The sequence below is a fragment of the Nannobrachium achirus genome (genome assembly GCF_963921795.1).
Source record: "Nannobrachium achirus genome assembly, chromosome: 1".
Taxonomy (NCBI): Eukaryota; Metazoa; Chordata; class Actinopteri; order Myctophiformes; family Myctophidae; genus Nannobrachium; species Nannobrachium achirus.
This window is the reverse complement of record NC_137810.1, coordinates 4,953,630-4,975,564: the sequence shown is the minus strand read 5'-3', so window position 1 is coordinate 4,975,564 and position 21,935 is coordinate 4,953,630. Positions and strand designations below refer to the sequence as shown.

Below are 21,935 nucleotides of genomic sequence, written 5' to 3'. Positions count from 1 at the left end.
CATCACCGTTCATCCTCACGCGTCGCCTCAGTCAAGTCCCAAACGCAGCCGCGCAGCAACAAACGAAAGTCCAACTGGTGCTTCGGGTTTTGATTATGGTCGGTGGCGGCGCTGGGCAGCTGCGGGCTTGGTGTCCACGGCCACGGGGCATGGTTCGGCTGCCTGCTTGGTCTCCATGTGCGGCCATGACTTGCTCTCTGATCAGCGGAGCAACGGTCCGGTAACTGGGACGGCGTTTTCTTTTTCTACAAAATGGACCCCAACCTACAAAGAAACTAGCCCTTCCCTTCCCCCACTCCTCCTAGGTAAAACCTTCCGATCTCTCTCTCTATCTCTATCTCTCTAAATAATACTACATCTAATGATTTTATAACTAATTCTAGCTCATTCTCTCAATATATCTCTCTCTCCCTCTGATTGCTGTGTGTCCGCTTACGGTAAAAGTCACTGAATTCTTTGAGACCCTTGTTTCTGGGGGGAACCGGCCAATCAGCATGCTTGAATTTGGTCACATAAGCGTGTGATGTCATGCAGGGGCGTCAATTGGGTATGGCAGGGGTATGCAGCTGCCATACCTTGACAGGGGGAAATAATAAAAATGTACTTTTCATCGTGCCTGTTGCTAAGGTATGGCAACATGACTGGTGTCTTCACCAGACACCAGTCATGTTGCCATACCTTAGCTTGTTCTGAACTGACGCCACTGAATTGTCATGCATGACGACCGTCCCATCGTCCAAAAGGGCTGTATCTTGGTTACCGCATAGATCCAACACTGTACTACTGTAATATGAAAAAAAAGCATCTGGCGTCATATGACGCCAATATTATTTTCTGGCATCATTGCCAAGGTCGTGTCGGACGTCATATGACGCCCTGGCACTGAAAGTGTTAACACTTAATTTAACCAAAACCGACATTTTAACCAAAATAAAATAGTAAATGGTGCATTTGTATAGCACCTTTATCCAAGGCGCTTTACATAGATTATGCATCACATTCACACACACATTCATACACAGATGGAAACCATGCAAGGCACCAACCCAAGTTAGGGCTTCAGAGTCTTGCTCAAGGACTCTTCGACACCAACTCTGGGGGAGCCCAGATTCAAACTGGGAACCCTTTCTAGAACCCTCCGTGTTCTAAATAATGACGGTTTCTCTACCCCTGAGCCAATGCCGCCCGTAAAATCTCTCACATCTATGCCAGTGTGCCAGGGATCACCCTCCACTGTGCCAATGTTGGCACCTGTGCCTAAGGTTGCCTACCTGGTGGCCTCAGAGTGTTCCCACTAACTACAGTAAGTAGAGTAGGCTATGTTCAAAATGTTTGCCTCTTTCTTATATTATTTTACAATGTGGTCAGTTTTACCAGTTTGTTGTAGTTTGTTGATTACTTTTGATGTAAACTCAGCACAAAAAGAAAGGAAACATGACTTCGGTCCATTACATCTCCCCTTTAATAATACCCAATTGTATTGTGTTTTATGTCATTTTTATCGTTGATTCGTCACCTTTACAATGAGATTGTAAGCATTGGGCATTTGAGGCATGAGCTACACAGCCAAACGTGTGGGTAGCACCGACCAACATTTTGCCAAAATGGCATGCAATACTGTTCTGCTGGCATTTACTCTTGTTTTGGGCTTTCCTGACTGACACTGAGCTTAAAGGAGCTATAGTCAACTTTTTCTTGAAAAACGGATGCTAAAATAAAAAGAATGTTTCGAAAATATTTTATAAAAAATAAGCTTCATATATGTGTTTCTATTAAAAAATGACAATAATGATAAAATAATCATTTTAGCCATTGTCAGACCGACACTTTGTTTACATTCTAGTAGTCTATATACTAGGATGTAAACAAAGTGTCGGCCCTACAATGAAAACGTTTACTATAGCTCCTTTAACATTAACAAAATGTACAAATGGCCATTATGTGTTGTTTTTGTCTTTTACTTATTACTGTGGAATCATTCAAAGCTCCAAGCAACAGAGGTGAACACCAAAAGAACAGTATTGCAGCCTTGCCAGGCCATTTTGACCATTTTTGGAGGGGTGCAACCAACACGTCTGACTGTGTTGCTCATTTCACGAATGCCAGATCCTGACAAGCTGTACCTTGTTGTAAAGGTGACGAATCAACGATAAAAATGTTATAAAACTCAATACAAATTGGTATTATTAATTAAAGGGGAGATATAATGGACCGAAGTCAAGTTGTCTTTGTTTTTGTGCTGAGTTCAGTAATGGTCTATTTTCTTCTTAAATTGTGACTTCAAGTTCACAGTCAAATTTCAAAGGGAACACTTAAAGGGGCACTCCACCACTTTTCAACCTATGTTCATATAATTGGTCCTCACTCAAAAATAGCTTTTTTCTTTTTTTTCTTTTTCTCAGAGGAGGGCTGTTGGGCAGGTCAGAAACCCATTGTCTTGTGACATTATCGATTGCCAATCCAGCTTATAGAAACGGCAGGCTTTCTATTCCTGAAAAGTTGCAATTTTAAAGTGGAAGCCATTGTTCTCGCGATAATAAAAATCTAAATCTTTTTTTCAAAAATATTGATTAATCTTTTTTTTTTTCTTTTTGGAAAATGAGGATGTCAAAAGACGATGGATTCTGAACTTCCCACAGCTCTCCTAGGAGACTTGGACTGAGTAGAAAAAATGGTGATATTTTATTATGAACATTAGTGAGGACCTATTATATGAAGACAGGTTGAAAAGTGGTGAACTACATTAAGCATCTCAATGGGCACACCAAAGGTCCGCTGCACAGTGGTTGAGAAACACTGTATTAGAGTAATGTCAACTCCATAGACACATACAAAACAGAAAAAAAGTACTTGTAACTATCGGCACCACCTTGGTTTAATGAAATCAACTGCTTAAATGCCCTACTCTACTTCAAACTGGGTTTGATTTTTTTTTACTACAGAGGCTGAGCAGCCTGGCCTACTGCGGCTGTGAGCGCAACGGCTCAACAGTCTCACATCCATCATATCACCAGAAGGAGAATTCCTTCTAAAACAACCCATTTTCTTAAAGTGCATCTTGTTTTTGCAATGTAGGCGTATGTTTTCTCCTGCCAACGAGGCTCCTTTGAGTTGAATTGAACCGTTGGAACAATGTGAGTGTGTCTTCAGATGTGAGTTAAACGGAACATTTTCCAGACTAACCTAACGTTAGAATAACGGACAGCAGGACCGTTGGGACAGCTGCTGTAGCAGCTATGCTAACTGGTTAGCTTATTGACCACCATGCCACTCTTTAACGTTATCTCAAACTCTCAAAAAGCAAGAAGACATAAAATTAATGTTACCTGATGAACTTCAAATGAATGCAGTCACTTCACCAGGTCTTAATCAGGTCTCTCGCAGCCAGACTACGATTCCAGGAAGAAATTAATAAAAATAATGTGGAAACTTGAGCTGCTGCTGGAAAACTTGTGGGATACAACCGGCGTTGCCAGGTTTTGCGAGAGAAACAAGCAACCGTGTCCATTTACAAATTGACAATTATAAACATAACAGATCTTAATCCAGACTCCAGAGCGATTTGCGATAAGCAAGGTTTCAATACATCAAATGGAAAGAAATGTTATGCTAATCTAAGAAAACAGCACCTATTCAGTAATTACGTCACAAAGAAATTACATGTAAACAAGCCCAAAATACTTGACTATATGAGCACGAACCGATTACAGGTCCACTCGCCAAATTTCCAACTCGCCAAATCAACTTGCTAGGACACCTCGCCAATGAGCAGGGTTGTCAACATTGGACTGTCAGTCCAGGAGAATCCAGGAGATTTATTTTTTAGGGGGTGCACGGAACTCCCCAACAGGGGTCTGGTGGTCCTTCCCCCAAAACTTCTTAACAGATATATTTTCCTGTGTTCTGTTGAATTTTGTGCATGTTTGATACTTTTATCAGGCTTGCTTTACTAGCATGGGTACAATTTCAGCCTTAAAATGCCAAATGTAGGTGTACAGATTTGATGACTGAAGCAAAGTAAGACATCCTTAATAATGACTTCTCATCTGGGGGTCCTCCCCCAGAAAATATTTAACATAGTAGATGTAATTGCCAATCATCCTGGCAAATCCAGGAGCATTCCCTGCTAGAAAAACCAGCACAAGACCAGCAGTAAGACCAGCACCAGCACCAGCACAAACCAGCGCATGTTGTGTTTTCGTCTGGTCTGTGCTGGTGCTGGTGCTGGTTTGTGCTGGTCCCACCATCTAAACCAGCATAAACCAGCACAGACCAGCACCAGCACAAACCAGCGCTTACTGCTGGTCTGTGCTGGTGCTGGTCTGTGCTGGTGTGGTCAGGGACCCCCGGGGGACCCCCCTGAGAAGTGGACCAGGTCTTTGCTAGTTTAATTTGCTCTTTGCTCTGGTGCTTGAATCCTGTTCTGTATTTGACCATATTAGATTGTGACATTATTTTTGACATTGTGGGTGTGAGTGGGATTCGAACCTACTACCTCTGGCACTTCAGTCCTGCTCTTATCCATGGCGCCACTGGAACCTGTTAGTTAACATGGGTGTTTGTCCCTATTTGTATATGACCAGCTTAGACCAGCACAGACCAGCACAGACCAGCACCAGCACAGACCAGCACCAGCACAGACCAGCAGTAAAACACAACATGTGCTGGTTTGTGCTGGTGCTGGTCTGTGCTGGTCTATGCTGGTTCATGCTGGTCTGTGCTGGACCAGCACCAGCACCAGCACAGACCAGACGAAAACACAACATGCGCTGGTTTGTGCTGGTGCTGGTCTGTGCTGGTCTATGCTGGTTCATGCTGGTCTGTGCTGGACCAGCACCAGCACCAGCACAGACCAGACGAAAACACAACATGCGCTGGTTTGTGCTGGTGCTGGTCTGTGCTGGTCTATGCTGGTTCATGCTGGTCTGTGCTGGACCAGCACCAGCACCAGCACAGACAAGCAGTAAAACACAACATGTGCTGGTTTGTGCTGGTGCTGGTCTGTGCTGGTCTATGTTGGTTCATGCTGGTCTGTGCTGGTGCTGGTGCTGGTCTATGCTGGACCAGCACCAGCACCAGCACAGACCAGCAGTAAAACACAACATGTGCTGGTTTGTGCTGGTGCTGGTCTGTGCTGGTCTATGCTGGTTTATGCTGGTTCATGCTGGTCTGTGCTGGTGCTGGTGCTGGTCTGTGCTGGTGGACCAGCATGGGACCAGCACAGACCAGCATAGACCAGCACCAGCACCAGCACAGACCAGCATGAACCAGCATAAACCAGCATAGACCAGCACAGACCAGCATGAAAATTGTGCTGGTCTGTGCTGGTTTTTCTAGCAGGGTTGACAAGCCTGCCCAATGAGTGTGGACAATTTGTCGAGTTGGATTTTTGGCGAGAAGACCGGTTACCGCACGAACCTACTGTATTGTGTGTCGGCTATTTCCCTAAAAGAAATATTTTTGAAACATTCTAACAACTCAAATCCATGGGGTCCCTCCATTTGCAGGTGGGGATGATATTTTCGTCTGCAGACAAAATAGCTTACTTTGTCTATGAATTTGGGGGTCCTTTTTGACAACACCAGTTTAAACAAACATTACACAGCAAGACCAAAACAAGCAACTATAGCCTGGACTTTAGAGACAACTTCAAACCGCAACTATTTCAGTGAAAAAAAAAAGAAAAAGTGAAGAAAAACAAGCCCAAAGACGCTTATAAAAAGCGGATATGGCAACCCCGAGGCAACCTATTTTCTACATTGTGTCGATGTGGTTGTGATTGATCAGTTCAGCCGCTAGAGGGCGGTGTAGACATGTTATTTTTCTCACCCAAGGGTGTAAATTCAGACGGTACTGCAACAGCTGTGGAATGACACACACACACACACAAGCACACACACACACACACACACACACACACACACACACACACACACACGCACACACACGCGCGCACACACACGCGCGCGCACACACACACACACGCACACACACACGCACACAGCACTTCTATCATAGCCTGATTTCAGACTCTGTCCACTCTGAAGCAACTTCTATCAGGCTATTAGGCTAGGCTTTTTAAAGGATTTTACAACTTTTAAACCTAAGCATAAAACCTAAAGCTTAAATAGCAGCTAGATCTACAAGTTCATCATGTGTCGAGAGCTTTTTAATCCGATTTTTACAGTGTCCGACATCAGCGTGCAAATACATAAAATCAGTTGTGACTTAAATTGTGAGGACCACACACACACACACACACAGGTCTCAAATAACTGCAATTAGGCTATTATGTAATAGGCCTAATTGTGACAGTCCTAAATGGAAGACAACAGCTGCATTCAAACAGCTTGTACATCTGCTGTTTTCACATTATCTGTGGAACCGAGTCAAACTAAATGTAGCCGAGTCAAACTAAATGTAGCCTAATGCCTTAAGTGTGAGCTGTACTAGTCTGTACAAGAGACTAGTGCAGCGACAAAGATCACCAGCAAACACTGTCAATATGCTCTATGCCAGTGGTTCTCAACCTGTGGGTCCCCTGATTATTTTGGGGGGTCCCCATGATGATTAACTTAATGTGCAACATTGTTTTCTCTCTCAACAGTAACCAATCCAACATAAAGTTTAAGTGTATAAATAGTCTAAAGTGACAATTTAATGACTTTTCAATACCTCTAAAATGACAAATTAAATATTGGCCAAATTATCAAATTTTAGAGGCATAAATTGTGAAAACAGTTTTTCACAATTTCACAATAGAACCTATAAAATGTAATGCCTCAACTCTTAGCACTCGTCAGGGTGGGGGGTCCCCAGTTAAAATATGATTATTTTTGGGGTTGCAGCCTGAAAAGGTTGAGAACCACTGATCAGCCGGAAAACATGCTAGGATCTCTGTTTAGTTGACCTTGTACCAGTGAACTGTACCGTCAATGTGAAACTGTACTTTTTCCTATGCAAACCTATAATAAAGTCCTCAATAAAGGACACTCATAATCTTTTGGTGTGATTTATGAATGGCTTTACGAATGCATCATTTTGACAAAACACTCAAGTCTGCCTCAATTAGTGAAACCAAACAGCTCATCTGGAGTTACACTTCAACATCTTTATTCATTTGCACATCAATTATGAGTGTAGTCGTTGTATGAGTAATTACTGCATGGCGCCAGAGAGCAAACATCAACACTTCAGTCTTAAAGTTGCAGTGTTAGCATTTTGTTACAAATTTATGAAACAAAGCTGGTTAGAATCAGGGACCAAGGAGGAATTATAAACTTTATTTATTATTGTTTATTTAACATGGATTCTCTTTCAGAGCAACAACCTGTCTAAAATAATCATTCATTTATACAAATTCAAACCTGGGAACCACCCACTATATGCATAGGAAATGGATCGCACAGTGTGGCAAGGAGTAAAGGTGGTTGCACACTGCTGCGTTTTTCGGGCCGAATATCGGAGTGAATTTCGGAGCACGCAAATAAAAAAATCAACCTCACGTTATGTCAGTCACGTTTGCACACTGCGCCCGTTTCGCGCACCACTCGGTCCCTTGATCTCTCTATCTCTCTCTCTCTCCTTGCCCTGAAAAACGCATTTCGCAACGAAAAACGCAGCAGTGTGCAACCACCTTTACTTTTCTTTATTTTGCGTTATTGCATATTTCTTCAGCTGGATAGTGTTTAACCCGTTTCACTGAAGAAGGCTGGATAGCCAAAACTTTTGTTTCTCAAATGCAATAAAGAAACAAAGAAAAGTAACTCTTGCCACTGTGTGCGATCCATGTCCTATGCATGTTTGATGATCTTAGAGGACACGGCACCAGTCAAGTCAGAGCACGGTGGTAAAAAAAAAGTCGAACCACCCACTGTATCTACCCACTATAAACACCCATATGGAGTAGCGAAATATGGACGTCACTCGTTCATTCCCTGGGTCGTGAAAGATTTATTTTCAAACAAACTGTCTCTGCGATATTGTCAGGTGGCTCTGTATCGCTTACGATAGTCAGTCACTTATATTTGATACAGTCTGTTCCAACCACTATTAACCTGTCTAAACTACAATATGACATCATTCAGAGGTTTGGGGGGTGGGCCGGGTACCACCATTAATTTGGCTGTTCGGTGCCAGCGAGATTTTGTGACTCCCCGAACCGAAGAATAAATCTGTCTCTAAAAGTGGAGCATGACTCAGCCCTTAAACACCCAGTAACCACGTTGGCACATTGGTCTGCCTCACACACAGCATGCTGCCAGGTTCAGAGCCCCTTTTACACTATGAGACGGAACCAGAACTTTCCAGAACCTGAACCTATTTTCCTGGTTCTGGTTTTGTTTCCATAGCACACAGCCCGGTTTCAGAACAAAGTAGGTCCTGTTCTTGATGTAGTACTAAACTTGAGTTCTGGGAACCTATGGGCGGGGCCAGCAGAGCTGCTGCTCTTTATTTTGGGGCCTTCCCGGTTAGGTCTGGTTATATGGAAACATAAGCAGAACTTGGTGCCAGAACTTCACAGGTTCTTGAAAGTTCTTGGTTCTGGAGAGTTCTGGTTCTAGTTCTGGTTCGACACTGTGGTGGAAAAGGGTCTTTTGTCTCTACATGGTTGGCATACTGACTGGCTGTTCTTCACGGGTCTCCACCTGAACCCACATTACCCGTTAATACCCAAGACCTGTACGGTACGGTACGGTACGGTACGGTACGGGCACGGGTCAGGTTTACATTATCCCGGGTCCCGGCTGGGTCTATTTGTCCAGTTGCCCATGGACCAAGGTTTCCAAGAATCTAGAACCAAAGTTCTTCCGGTGGAAAAGGGGCGCCTGTGCAATATCTGAATGGATCCTATAAAGGAGTCAGGCTGCACAATGGTTCCACCAGGGGTCCCCAAACCTTTTAAGCTCATACTGCAGATATGCTATTTTCACACTTTATTTTCCTATTAGTTAGTCCATGGATTTCCTTTGAATTACAATTGAATTGCAATTAATTTAATTGCATTTCTGAAACTTTTTTATTTTTATAAAAATATATATTTCTTTGAAATAAAGATTTTTAGGAAATGTTTTAAAAGGGACATTAACATAGATCTGTGATCCAAAAGTGTCCAGTGTTTTTCGGGAAACACAGGATTAGACTGACTTGGGATCAGATTTACTGCAGTGCCAAACAAGAGGGAATAAACGGCTGTGCCAGGCAGACAGCTGCCAGTTCAGAGACTCAGTCAAACTATGGATCAAAGGGTCCACTATGTGGTGTGCGTTATTTCATCTTCATTGAGGGGAATTTTATGTCCATTAGACTTAAATATGACGTAGCCTATCACTGGTAGAACAGCAGAATTTCCATATCCGCTACGCAGCAACTACTATATATAGGCTCCGGTTATTTTTATTTAAATTAGGACAAATTTACAAGACTTTCGCTTTATCCTCTTTTCATTTCCAGAGCCTCCTTTGTGCTCCACAGTCTGGACATATATAACAACCCAACAGTCTTGGTCGGTTCTGTAATATCTCTGAACGAATCTCATGGGTCCAATTAGAGTCCGGGTCTGTCTTAAAACGTAAAAAGAAAAACAAAAGGAAAAAGAGACTGGATTTCTGATAACATTTCGCAGGTCCTTTTGGGTTCTGTTTTGTCATTTTGGACCCGTGAAGAGCTCTAGTTCCAGGTTCATCGTGTAGTCTACTGGTTGGCATGATGTTCTACTGGTTGGCATCCTGGTTGGCATGATGTTCTACTGGTTGGCATCCTGGTTGGCATGCTGGTTTACTGGTTGGCATTCTCGTTGGCATAGCGGCCCGCCTCCCACTGCACGGCGCGCTGGTTCTTATGTCTGATGACACGAGTGGCCTCTAAGACCTGGCAAAGAATAACAAAATAATAGTAGTATGATATGAGTACTGTAGTAGATAGATAGATACCTTTATTATCCCAAGGGGGATATTCAGTAAAGTAGTAGTAGTAGTAGTAGCAGTAGAGGTAGTAGTAGTAGTAGTAGTAGTAGTAGTAGTAGCAGTAGAGGTAGTAGTAGTAGTAGTAGTAGTAGTAGTAGCAGTAGAGGTAGTAGTAGTAGTAGTAGTAGTAGTAGTAGCAGTAGTAGTAGTAGCAGTAGTAGTAGTAGTAGTAGTAGTAGCAGTAGTACTGACACTAAACAGAAATTTTGGTTGAACATATATTTTTTTCTTTCATTCTTATTCTCAAACTGAACGGAATAGTCTTTCTATGATTTTCACTCACATTCACAACAGGATAATGATCGTTATTCATTCATCCATTCATTCAAACTCTCACCTCATTGTTGACAGAGTCAATAGGCTGGATTCCTGCATACTGAACAAAACACAAGGACAGAGATGCCATATGTTGAATTACAAAATTCATGTAATTTATCTGTCATTTCACTGGAACTACACCTCCCAAAAGCCCAGGAAGGAGGCCGTCGTCTGTTCATCATTTCCATTCACCAAAATATATTTTAAATCCCATTTCTGCTCAGCAGCAAGCTATATAATGGTAAAGGTCCTTGCACGCTGTCGCATATTTTCGGACGAATATCGGAGGTAATTTAAATTTAAAAAATCAACCACAATCACGTTTGCACACTGCCGCCTGTTCATTTGTTCATATTATATAAAAAAATCTGACCAGGGTTCGGATTTCGAAAATGCAACGAAAAAACACAGATGTGCAAGGACCTCAGTGATTGAGTGACTAAGTGAGTGAGTGAGTGAGTGAGTGCATGGGTGGGTGATGGGTGGAGTGAATCAATGAATTAATGAATGTGTGACTGAAGAAACAAACGGACAAAGGAATTGTAAGTGAATGAATGAATGAATGAACTCACTGAGCTCTCGTCCATCCTCTGTTTGACCCTCCTCTCTTCATAATCCTCCAGCAACGTCTCCGTTAAGCCCTTCTGTGCCTGACTGCTGCTACTGATAATGCTAGTAGTAACACTACTATTGTTAGTATTAGTATTACTACTAGTATTAGTATCACTATCCGTAGCATCAGTAGCACCGATGCTGACACCAGGGCTGCTCCTCAGCTCTGCTCGGGGGGCGGGGCTGGAGAAGGAGAAGGGCGGAGCCACAGAGCCCCGGCCAATCACGGGGGAGGAGGGCCGGGCGAGGCCCCAGGGCTGGGCGGTAACCATGGAGACGGAGGGCAGACGGACAGGCGGGCGAGGGGGGGCGGGGGAGGGGGAGGTACCGCTGAGGCCGTCTGAGGAAACAATAAATAATAAGAGGTAACACACTGTTATCATGTTATATGTTACCTATAGATAGAAATAACACTATTATCATGTTCTATGTTACCTACATATAGAAATAACACACTATTATCATGTATTGTGACCGTCAGGGAGCAAAGTTTATGAAATCCTGCAGTTCCTGAAACGCAATTCCTGTAATGCAGTTGTTTTGTGCTACCCTGAAACAGTTTACAAACACACACACAAACCTCCAACAGATGGCACCAGAGCACCACATGAAGAGAAGCATGGTCCAGTCACTCACTCTCTCTCTCTCTCTCTCTGTCTGTGTGTATACGTTGCCAGATTAACACAAAGTTTACAAGTCTGTTGTTTCTGCGCACCCTGGCGGTCGCTTCTCGCCCTTAGGGCATTTTACTGGTATGTTACCTATGGATTAGACCATCCAGCTTATTGGTTATGCAGGCTAAAATCCTTGATTTTGTGATGAAATTTGTGAAAAGTTGTGAAATGTGCAAAATATGCAGAATGTTGCGAAGTGTGGAATATGGTGCCTTTTTGAAGAAAAAAAAACAATTACCCCTGCATAATCTGTGCCATTTGGCTGATCATGCGGGGAATTCTGCAATCGCATAATCAAATATTTCAGGAGATTCTGTTAGACGGACAGACAGACAGACAGACAAACAGAAAGACAGACAGACAGACAGACAGACAGACAGACAGACAGACCTGTTTTCAGTGGAGAAGGCGGGTAGAACTGCCTGACAGCGATCTTGGTAGCCTGGATGAGATGAAATGAAATGAGACTTTATTGATTCCACCAGGGAGAAATCAGTGGCCAAAGACAGTACAGCAGTTAAGAACAGAACAGAACAGAACAGAACAGATTACCTGCTCTACCAGAGGGCTTGGACTGAAGAACCCAGTCTGCTCCTGGAACACCGATGCATTCTGGGTAGAGTTCTGTCTCTGAGACGAAGATGATGATGATGAAGATGATGATGACGATGATGAAACCGGTCCCACCCGGATGGGTCCATCTGGGGACAGAGCAAGACTATTACAGTTACAATTTACTGGGGTGTAACTAACAATATAGTAACTGAATCGAAAAATCAATTTTAATTTGCAATGATCTACTATATCGTTTGCAAAAGCAAAATATCAAACCGCTTGGGCTTTGTATCGAATCATATCGTTTTAAAATGCGGTAATCGGTATCGAATCGTTTTGCAATGCAAATAATTGATTTTATGGAAACTATTAGTATGTGTGCCTTGTATTTAGCAATTTTAAGAAGGAAAACGAAAAAGAGGGGTCTAATTACCTTTCTATTCCATATAGCTACTCTTGGTCTATCGATAAATGTGTGTAATCTCTGTGTTCATGTCAAGGTGGGTTTGTCCATATGTGTTGAAATATAATGTACACGTATTTGCTAGATAATCACAGAGTTTACTTCCATAATAATAGATTTTTCACTCGTTTTACACAGATTTCACTTCTTTGCTAAATAGTTACAATATCGATTTTAAATCATCGAATCGAATCGTATCACCATGAATGAACCAATATCGTCCATGTATCGTATCGTTAACCATGTATCGTGAAATGTATCGTTACACCCCTACAATTTACAATTCAGGCATTTAGCAGACACTCTACATTTATTGCCAGGATTAAACATAGACTAATGTCCCTTGCTGCCAGGCTATTTCTATGATTTTCCTAGCTTTTGATGATCTCAAAGTGTGTCAATCGTGCACGAAACGTGCAGCTAGAAGCTAACAAACTGCCCGTGCGCAGTTTGTTAGCTTACAACGGGGAAACTCGTGTTTGGTAATATAACAGCATCAAAGACAACTCGGGAAACTTGTGTTTGGCAATGGGTGTGTTAACACATCGGGTGCCCAGGACTATTCAAGATTTAATCGGCAGTTGCCATGGAAACCCGCCATTTTACCTCTTTCAGCAGCTCCATGGAAAAGTAAAAGTATTCCCAGTACGTCCGGGATTTTTTCACAATAGTATTTTCTTTCACTCAGGACAAAAAAATGACAATGAGAAGTCCACGTTTTAAACATGAACGTGATTTAAAAGTTTAGGAGATAAATGCACTTTTGTGCAGCAGCATAACACTGCTCTCCACGAGGGAACATGATGTCCCGGTCACGTGATACCTCGAGGCATTTCGGGAATTGGCGTGTTTCTCTTCACAGGCAGGTGCCTCGTACAGCAAACTTCATTAAGACCCCCCGCGACGTCGAGGGCACACACAGACATCAAAGAGTGTGACACCCTAACCCTAACCCTAACCCTAACAAATGAAAAAAATCAGAGCCATAATAATAACCTTGGGACAGAGTAGAAGATGAGGGTTCTGAGCCTTGTCCCAGCCAGACAGGGGGTCCCTCCATGGACACAGACACCCTCTCTGGGGGTCCCTGCTGCTGGGACACAGACACCCGGTCAGGGGGTCCCTGCTGCTGGGACACAGACACCCGGTCAGGGGGTCCCTGCTGCTGGGACACAGACACCCAGTCAGGGGGTCCCTGCTGCTGGGACACAGACACCCGCTCCGGGGATCCCTCCATGGACACGCGGTCAGGGGGTCCATCCGTGAACACCTGCCCCCTGGACTCCCTGAGCTCCTGCTCTCGCCTCAGGTCCTGTTGGATCTCCTCCTGGATCTGCTGGGAGCCTGCGGGCCCCCCGGGGCCCCTCCGGGACTGCGGGCCGGTGGACTCCAGCAGGGTCCCCCTCCAGGGAGGAGCGCTCAGCTCGTCGGGGCTGGGCGACCTGGCCTGGCGCAGAGCGGCGGTGGTCGCCGGAGATCTCTGCACTGAGGCTGCTCTGCTGACCGCCCATGATGAGGATGCTGGACGGGGGTGGGAGCAGAGGGATATTGCAGTTAGTTGACCCATCCCATTAAAGGAGGAGTTGGTGGCCGTAACATGTGGAAATAAGAAAACGTTTTTCTTATTTCCACAACTCCAAGGTACATTAACTGGTAGTGTGCCCAGGATTAAATCAACATTTAATCAACTGGTTTAACGCTTCAGGTATGGCATGGAAAGAGGAGCATTTGCATTTCTTCCACCATAGTAAAAACTGCTTTCGTGGGGAGGACACTTTTTACAGACGGATAAAAGGGCAGGGGCTCAAGCCCCCTTTGATGACTATGTGAGCACGACACGTGCCTGTTACTGCATACTAACCTTGGCTGGTGGTGGATGGGTCAGTGGGTGTAGAATAGATCATACTAACCTTGGCTGGTGGTGGATGGGTCAGAGGGTGTAGCTGTGGAGGTGGAGGAGGTGGAGGAGTGGTGTGATGATGATGATGATGAAGATGAAGATGGAGGAGCAGCAGAGGAAGGAGAGTCTGTCTCCGTCAGGTTGTTGGTGTTGGTGGCGCTGTCCGTCACCGTGACCACCTGGAGCAAACAAAGTACATCTACTTGAATACTGGGCTTTATTATATCGTCGTTGTCGGGTGGAAACCTTGTATGTCCAAAACCGTTGGTTTTGCATTCATCATTTTTAAAATTATTTAAACTAGTGAAAACAGCCGATCTACAAGCACACAACGCCTCGCACCGCGAGGCGCTGTGTGCTTGTAGATCGGCTGTTTGTTTCACTACTTTAGTGCGACAGCCTTGTATGATGAAGCAGGGCTTAACTTTGCGAAAGAACGTATACATTTGAAACCTGGAACAACAATATGTATATTAACTCTTTTACCGCTTTGGACGTTCCCGTTCGCCCCATTTTTCCCGGTGGCGCGTCGCCAATAGTACGTTCTTTGGCTCGTTCTTTTGTACCTTGTTTTGATGTCTGTAAACTGATGAGGGGTCGCGCGGGTGTGTACGGTAAAAGCATCTCCTGTAATCCTGCTTTGAAATCTCCACCTCACGTAAACATCAATAATGTCCAAATTCACTTCTTGGCTGCTAGCTGTCCATCTATTGCTCTGATGCGACTCTGCGCCCTGAATGTATGGAAGCTGCAGCGGCCCATTTCACATTCATTCTTGCATGAGGCTGCCCTCTGCTGCTAGTTGGCCAAAGTACTAATTTACAAATAATAAAAAAAAATAAAAAAAAAATGTAATTGTTCTTTTTCTATAATGTCGCAAAGGTAGGCTGCTTTGCTGGCACCAGACCCAATAAATAAATAATAACATCTGGCAGTAATACAGTTAATATTATATATGTATGTAATTATTGTGAGCTCGCTGAAAGTCGATACCAGTATGATATACCAAAACTTTATAGGTCACGTTTATTCCCCTAAAAAAAATGACGGACAGTACAAAGGCAGGGCCTTTAGCCAATGAGGGAGCAGCAAGATTTTGTAGAATGTTCATACGGTCCCATCCCCAGTTAGCACTGACCCGAGATCTGCTGCTGGCCTCAGGGGTGTTGTTGGTGTTGGTGGCCTGGTCCGTCACCATGACGACCTGGGGTCTGCTGAGGGCGGGGGGGATCCGGTCCTCAGGGTAGCCCATGGGCAGCACCCTGCTGAGGTTCTGGACCTCCGAGTCTCCCCACAGAGTGATGGAGATGGGAGAGGAGCTCAACCTGGACATTAAGAAAGGAAAAGAATCATCTAAATCATCTACAACCCCACACGTTCACTCAGATCCGCTAACGCAGGGATGCTGACAGAACCCTCGCTAGACAAAAGGTCACTCGTCCTAGACAATTCGCCCTCCTGGCCCCCAAACTGAGGAATAAACTCCCTGATGCACTTAGAACAACAGACTCACAACAACTCATGAAGATCTGAATAGATAGAGACGTTGCAGACGCAATAAAAATACAGCAGAGCTTTTCCAGCAGTATGCAGCCCAAGGCCGGATCTAGGCATAGGCAAGGGGGGCAATGCCCCCCTAAATGCCCTGTCTGCCCCACCAAACATGATGGCATGCAAAAATCTAAAATTTCAAAAATATTAAACTATTTGAAATCTTATGCTACAACTAGGTAGATGGAGATAAACTAGATAGATAAACTGAGGATAGATAAACTGAAGATATTAGAGAGAGAGAGATAGATAGGTGTAAGACCTGTTGTTTGTATTGCGTGTTATAGGTATACGTGTGCCAAAATGCTTCGTTTTCTATGCATTACGGGTGTTTTAGGGGGTTTGTCCCCACATTTTTTTTCCGCCCACGCTGCTTAGCGGCACGGGCTGGAGGTGAACCCCCTATAATTTCTTCCTGCCTCACCTAGTGCTAACGGCTAGATCCGGCCCTGAATGTAATGCAAAATCTATGTAAACGCCTTGGATAAAGGCACTATATAAATGCACCATTTTACAATTTACTTGAAATACTTGTGAATCTGTTTAACCCATTCAGAACGGGTACACGTGTGGTGTATCATTATTTTATGCTTCAACTATTATATTGAAAAATAGCAGATATACAAGCTCACAGCGCGGCACAGAGTGATCTGCTATTTTTGAAAAATTGTGAAAACTTGAATTTTGACCCGATTCTATAAGTGTCTTTTGAAGATTTTTGGAAAAACCTATGTTTCTATGTCAGCAATCTGGCCAGCCATCTTCAAAGAAAAGGTCCTTTTCACTTAACTGGAGCTCAGTTAGTCTGTTCTTGAGAGACTACTATGTCAGTGGTTCTCAACCTTTTCATGTCAAGGACTCCCAAAATGACATGTATTTGGCCACGGATCCGCATCTCAAAATATTTAGTCCCAGGGACCACCCAGAAGCAAAATTTGAGTTACAAACGTTCGCTTAAAAAATACACTTTTTCAAAGACTTTCACACATTTTCACGACTTTTCAAAAATAGCAGATCTACAAGCTTGTAGTGCGGCACTCGGTGCCGCGCTGTGAGCTTGTATATCTGCTATTTTTCACTGGTTAAAGCATTCAATAATCCTAGGCCTAAATGTTAATCTGTTTTGGTGAGTGAAAACAAGCCAACCTGCTGATGTAGAGCTCAGTCTCCTCAGGGTGTTTGTGAGGACAGCATGGAGAAGGAAACTCCTCCGTCTGGTCCCTCTTCATCATCCAGGAGCCCTGATCTGCTGCCTCCTCCTCATCCTCCTCTTCCTCAGTGAAGGATTTATCCGTCTTATCTAGAAGAACATACCATGTAAGCATTCAGCGACTACAATGAACAAGCCAAATACTTAGACCAGGTCAACAGTGAACATCTGTCTAAACCAGTGGTTCTCAACCGGAGGTCCTTAAGGAGGTTCCAGGTGGTCCCCTGGTTATTGCCAAACATCTGCACTACTTCATTTACAAGAAATCTATTAGAATGTAGAAGAATTGTTATGGTGATCAATGTTTTGTCTGTTATCTCTCCTATTATAAAATTCAGCTCAAAAAGAAAGGAAACTTGACTTCGGTCCACTATATCTCCCCTTTAATAATACCAATTTGTATTGTGTTTTATATCATTTCTATCGTTGATTTGTCACCTTTCCAACTAGGTACTGCTTGTAAGCATCAGGCATTCGAGGCATGAGCTACACAGCCAAACGTGTGGGTAGCGCTGACCAAAATCTTGCCAAAATGGCTTGCAATGCTGTTCTGCTGCCAAGATTTACTCTTGTTTTGGGCTTCCCTGACACTGAGCTCAACATTAACAGAGCTCAACATTAACAAAGTGTAAAAATGGCCATTATGTGTTGTTTTTTTCTTTTCCTTATTACTGTGGGAGAGTGAATCATTCAATGCTCCAAGCAACAAAGGTGAACACCAAAAGAACAGTATTGCAGGACTGCCTGGCCATTTTGACAAGGAGGGGCGCTACCCACACGTTTGGCTGTGTTGCTCATTCCACGAATGCCAGATCCTTACAGTCTGTACCTTGTTGTAAAGGTGACAAACACAAACACAAAACGATTTGGCATAATTAAATATAATGGACCGCATGTTGGCACATTTTGTATTGCAAGCCATTTTGGCAAAACTTGGTAGGCGCTACCCACACGTTTGGCTGTGTAGCTCATGCCTCGAATGCCCGATGCTTACAAGCTGTACCTCGGTATTATTAAAGGGAAGATATAATGGACCGAAGTCAAGTTTCCTTATTTTTTGTGCTGAGTTTATATGGTACCAACAACAATACAGCACGATAACAACATATATTTTGGGTCTGAGACGAGAGGTGGACATATGTCAGTTCCGAGGCTGAAATAAACCACTGGTTCTCAAACTGTGTCTCAGGAAGGAAACATATATAGTTGCAAGCAGCAATAACAGGCCAAACAGGATTCAGAAAAAGAAAAAAAAAGAAAAGAAAAAACGGGTGGGGGGGTTGTGTACATGTATGTGTTCATGACATACTTATGGACATTAGTAAGTGGTGGTGCCATAGTTTTGTACTTTTTCTGCTTGTCACGTGTCTAGGAGGTTGACAGTGCTTCATTAGACCCACTGGTGTGGTTGTTATGAGCAATTATGTATTCCCTTTGTATTTTTTTTTCTTTTTCCTGGAGGCTGCCACCTTGTGTCAAAAGTGCCGGTCCAAAACACAGATACAATTACATCATAGAATCAACCCCTCCCCTTTTACCATTCACCCAACATTGTGGGTGTGGCTAACTTCAGCTGGGTCACCACCCACCATGACAACCAGGCCACATTTTTGAGTGGTGGTAAACCGCTCCTAAGAGTGGCTGTGCGTGTGTCTGTAGCCTTTTTCCTCAGCGTTTGCCATAGCATAATGTGTGTACGTAGCATCATGTTTGTCTAGTGATGTCATATGTCGTGTGTCTGTAGCCTTTTTCCTCAGCGTTTTGCCATAGCAAAACGTGTGTGTGTGTGTAGCATAGCCTGTACATCCTAGACTCAAATCCTAGTCTGAAGACGTTATGCAAGCACGACCACCGCTCACTTCACATTAGGTGTGATTTTAACTCTTTCTGTACACTTTTTTTGGAAAAAAAATCTTCCTCCTTGTATGATCATAATACCTGATAATCATGTTTTAGAGGGGAAAAAAATCATGGCACCCCATTTTTAAGGTGTAAAACAGAACCACAGGTCCCATTCCCACTGGGGGCGATGATTATAAAGATTCAAAATGATATATTGTTATCAATTGAAGTGGACAGCAGCAGCCACACCACAACGATAAAGACAGCAATAGCTGTAAACGATATCGTTTGGATCACTTTCCGCGCTATCACGTCATGACGTCAGATAATTGTCGTTTTCTTTATCTGTCACACGCACCCAGTGGGAATGGGTAAAATATGCAACTGCTCTCTGGCTGCACTGAATATGCATCTAAGTCACATTCTGTTCATTTGCAAAACGAATCCAACCTGATGTCACCAGGACTTTCTTCCTCTCCGCCAGAGCTCTGGACCCCTGGAGCTCCTCACCTCTCAGAGCTCTGGACCCCTGGAGCTCCTCACCTCTCAGAGCTCTGGACCCCTGGAGCTCCTCACCTCTCAGAGCTCTGGACCCCTGGAGCTCCTCACCTCTCCGGGAGTCCTTCTGCACGTCCTTCTGGAGGAGGAAGCTCACGCGGTTCTTCTCCTTGGCCTTGACGGGGGTGAGGAGAGGGGAGGCGGGGGAGGAGGGGAGGGACTGGGAGGAGCGCAGCGCGGCGGGCAGCGCTTTGGTCTTGATGGCCACCATCTCCGTGCGGCCGTCGCTGAGCTTGATGCCCCGCGAGCGCCGCAGGCTCTCCTCTCTCTCCTGGGCCACGCGGATCTCCCTCTCGATGGGCGTCTCGTAGGAGGGCGGCGGGGACTTCCAGGAGTCGCCGCCGTCTTCGCGCCAGACGCGGTCGCTGGACGCGCTTCCGTCGCTGGTGTAGCCGGCGCTCACCTCCAGTGGTGGAAGAAGGACACAGATTGTTTTACTTAGGAGTGTGTGTGTGTGTGTGTGCAGGGGCGTCACAAGGGGTAGGGAAGTGGGACTGAGTTACTAGGGCCCAAGGTGGAGGGGCCCTAATAACTTTAGCTATTGAAAAATAGCAGATCTACAAGCTCGCAGCGCGGCACTTGGTGGGGGTCTTGAGATGGGGGTCTGTGGCCAAATACATATCATCTTCGGGGTCCTTCACATGAAAACGTTTGAGCACCACTGACATAGAAACATACGTTTCTTGCAAACATTTTCATGATTTTTCAAAAATAGCAGATCTACAAGCTCGCAGCGCGGCACTCGGTGCCGCGCTGTGAGCTTGTATATCTGCTATTTTTCAATAGTTAACATACAGGGGGGCACGCAGTGAATCCTTGTACCCAGGGCCCAGAATTTGGTGTGACGCCCCTGTGTGTGTATAAAAAACTAGACCAGGTCAACCTGGTTGTGCCAGACCCCGGTTCTGTCTGTCATCATCATTTATGACATCATGCCTTTTGTAGGCATGTCATCATCATGTCATCATCATATATACCCTTTATATAGAAAAGGGACAGACCGACATTTGCTTATGTAGGCCTACCCATTTCATGGGTCTGGCAAAAACATTTCTATAGCCTGGGTACCAGCCTGCAACGCTACGTTCCGTGGATGTGTTTTGTCACTTGTCATTGCTGATTGGATGTTGTTCCAATGAATCAGATTAGGCTTATGGCAGCTACGTCATCAGCCAGCCAATAGACCCTATTCACGGCCCGCCCACTCAGCAAATTTCTCAGAAACTTCCTGGTGCTGACGTCAGCTTTGAAGGGGAAACTAACACAGAAATCGCTGGACTTAAAGTCAACAAATCATTATTTTGAACGGTAAAGTAAATTGCATTAAATGTGCGATTTCTGTGTTAACTCTATGGGCTTTTAGTAGGGTTTACCCTTCACACTAGTGTAATTGTCCTGCCCCGCAACACAGACCAATCAGAAGCTGCTCCTGTTCTATGTCCCGCCTCCCATGGAGACAGAAGCCTGGCCAGACCAAGCCCCCAGAACCCTGGGGGCGCTTTGAAGCAAAAAGTACATGGTGGCCGTTTGAGGTACTGCAGTTGGGTCAACTATTCATACAGTTAGTTCAGTTGAGGCAGATAGCCCCCCGCTCCCCCCGCCTCCCCGTTTCTCGCTCCCCGACCGTCGTGATTGGCTCAGAAGCCAAATAGTTGACCCAATACGTCACTTTTCAGAGGCTTTTCAAACGCGGAAGTACGCTTCATGCGCTGGGTGAGCAACTCAATGCAAGTGGACGGGCGGGGATATCAGTTGCCCTCTCTATTCTTATTATAACTCTATGGGCCAGACTCAGAGATATAAAAAGCTAGACGCCTCATTGGCCACTGCAGTCCACTGGAGCGACGAGCAACAACCATAGTGCGGACGTCCGTGATTGCCGGAGACCACACTGGCCAATCACAACATGTCCTTTCCGTGACATATCAATTCATCCAATTCCTGATGTTGCACAGCTGCGCGGCTCCGCTGTTCGTACCAGAGCAGTGTAAGCACGGTGACGCTTTGATCTCACCGCAGACCGGAAGTGGCGTCGCATGGAGCCTGTTCTCATTCTTAGCGAGCCTCTGCTGCTCTTCAGCCCCGTCCGCCCCCATTATAGCCGAGGCATTTTCACTCGCTGGTAAGTAGACTAAATAACATCTTTTTCACCCTTTTAGTAATGTTGTCTACCTTGGAGAGGCCTGTGAATGCGGTAAAAGAGGTGGAAAAGACGTGATTTAATTTTGGGACTCCCCGAAGCGGCTCTAAAGGTGGAGTAATGCATCGGCCCTTACTTTCCCAGCAT

The 21,935-nt window shown here is 44.6% G+C and overlaps 1 protein-coding gene across 4 annotated transcripts in view; it reads right to left on the bottom strand.

Annotated features, from left to right (window-relative positions):
* Nucleotides 1–7,116: 7,116 nt before the first annotated feature.
* The window catches only part of misp (mitotic spindle positioning), a 62,039-nt gene continuing 47,220 nt past the window's right edge, over nt 7,117–21,935 (bottom strand). For 3 of the 4 annotated variants that reach the window (XM_080732738.1, XM_080732740.1, XM_080732739.1), the window contains 10 exons: nt 19,541–20,051; nt 17,185–17,338; nt 15,626–15,812; nt 14,498–14,666; nt 13,584–14,108; nt 12,122–12,270; nt 11,960–12,011; nt 10,856–11,235; nt 10,303–10,341; nt 7,117–9,870 (listed from right to left, as the gene is read on the bottom strand). In XM_080732738.1, the coding sequence (XP_080588864.1) occupies nt 9,778–9,870; nt 10,303–10,341; nt 10,856–11,235; nt 11,960–12,011; nt 12,122–12,270; nt 13,584–14,108; nt 14,498–14,666; nt 15,626–15,812; nt 17,185–17,338; nt 19,541–20,051 (2,259 nt within the window). In that variant the 3' untranslated portion in view covers nt 7,117–9,777. The remainder of the gene's footprint in view (nt 9,871–10,302; nt 10,342–10,855; nt 11,236–11,959; nt 12,012–12,121; nt 12,271–13,583; nt 14,109–14,497; nt 14,667–15,625; nt 15,813–17,184; nt 17,339–19,540; nt 20,052–21,935) is intronic. The other variant, XM_080732741.1, reaches the window with a different exon arrangement.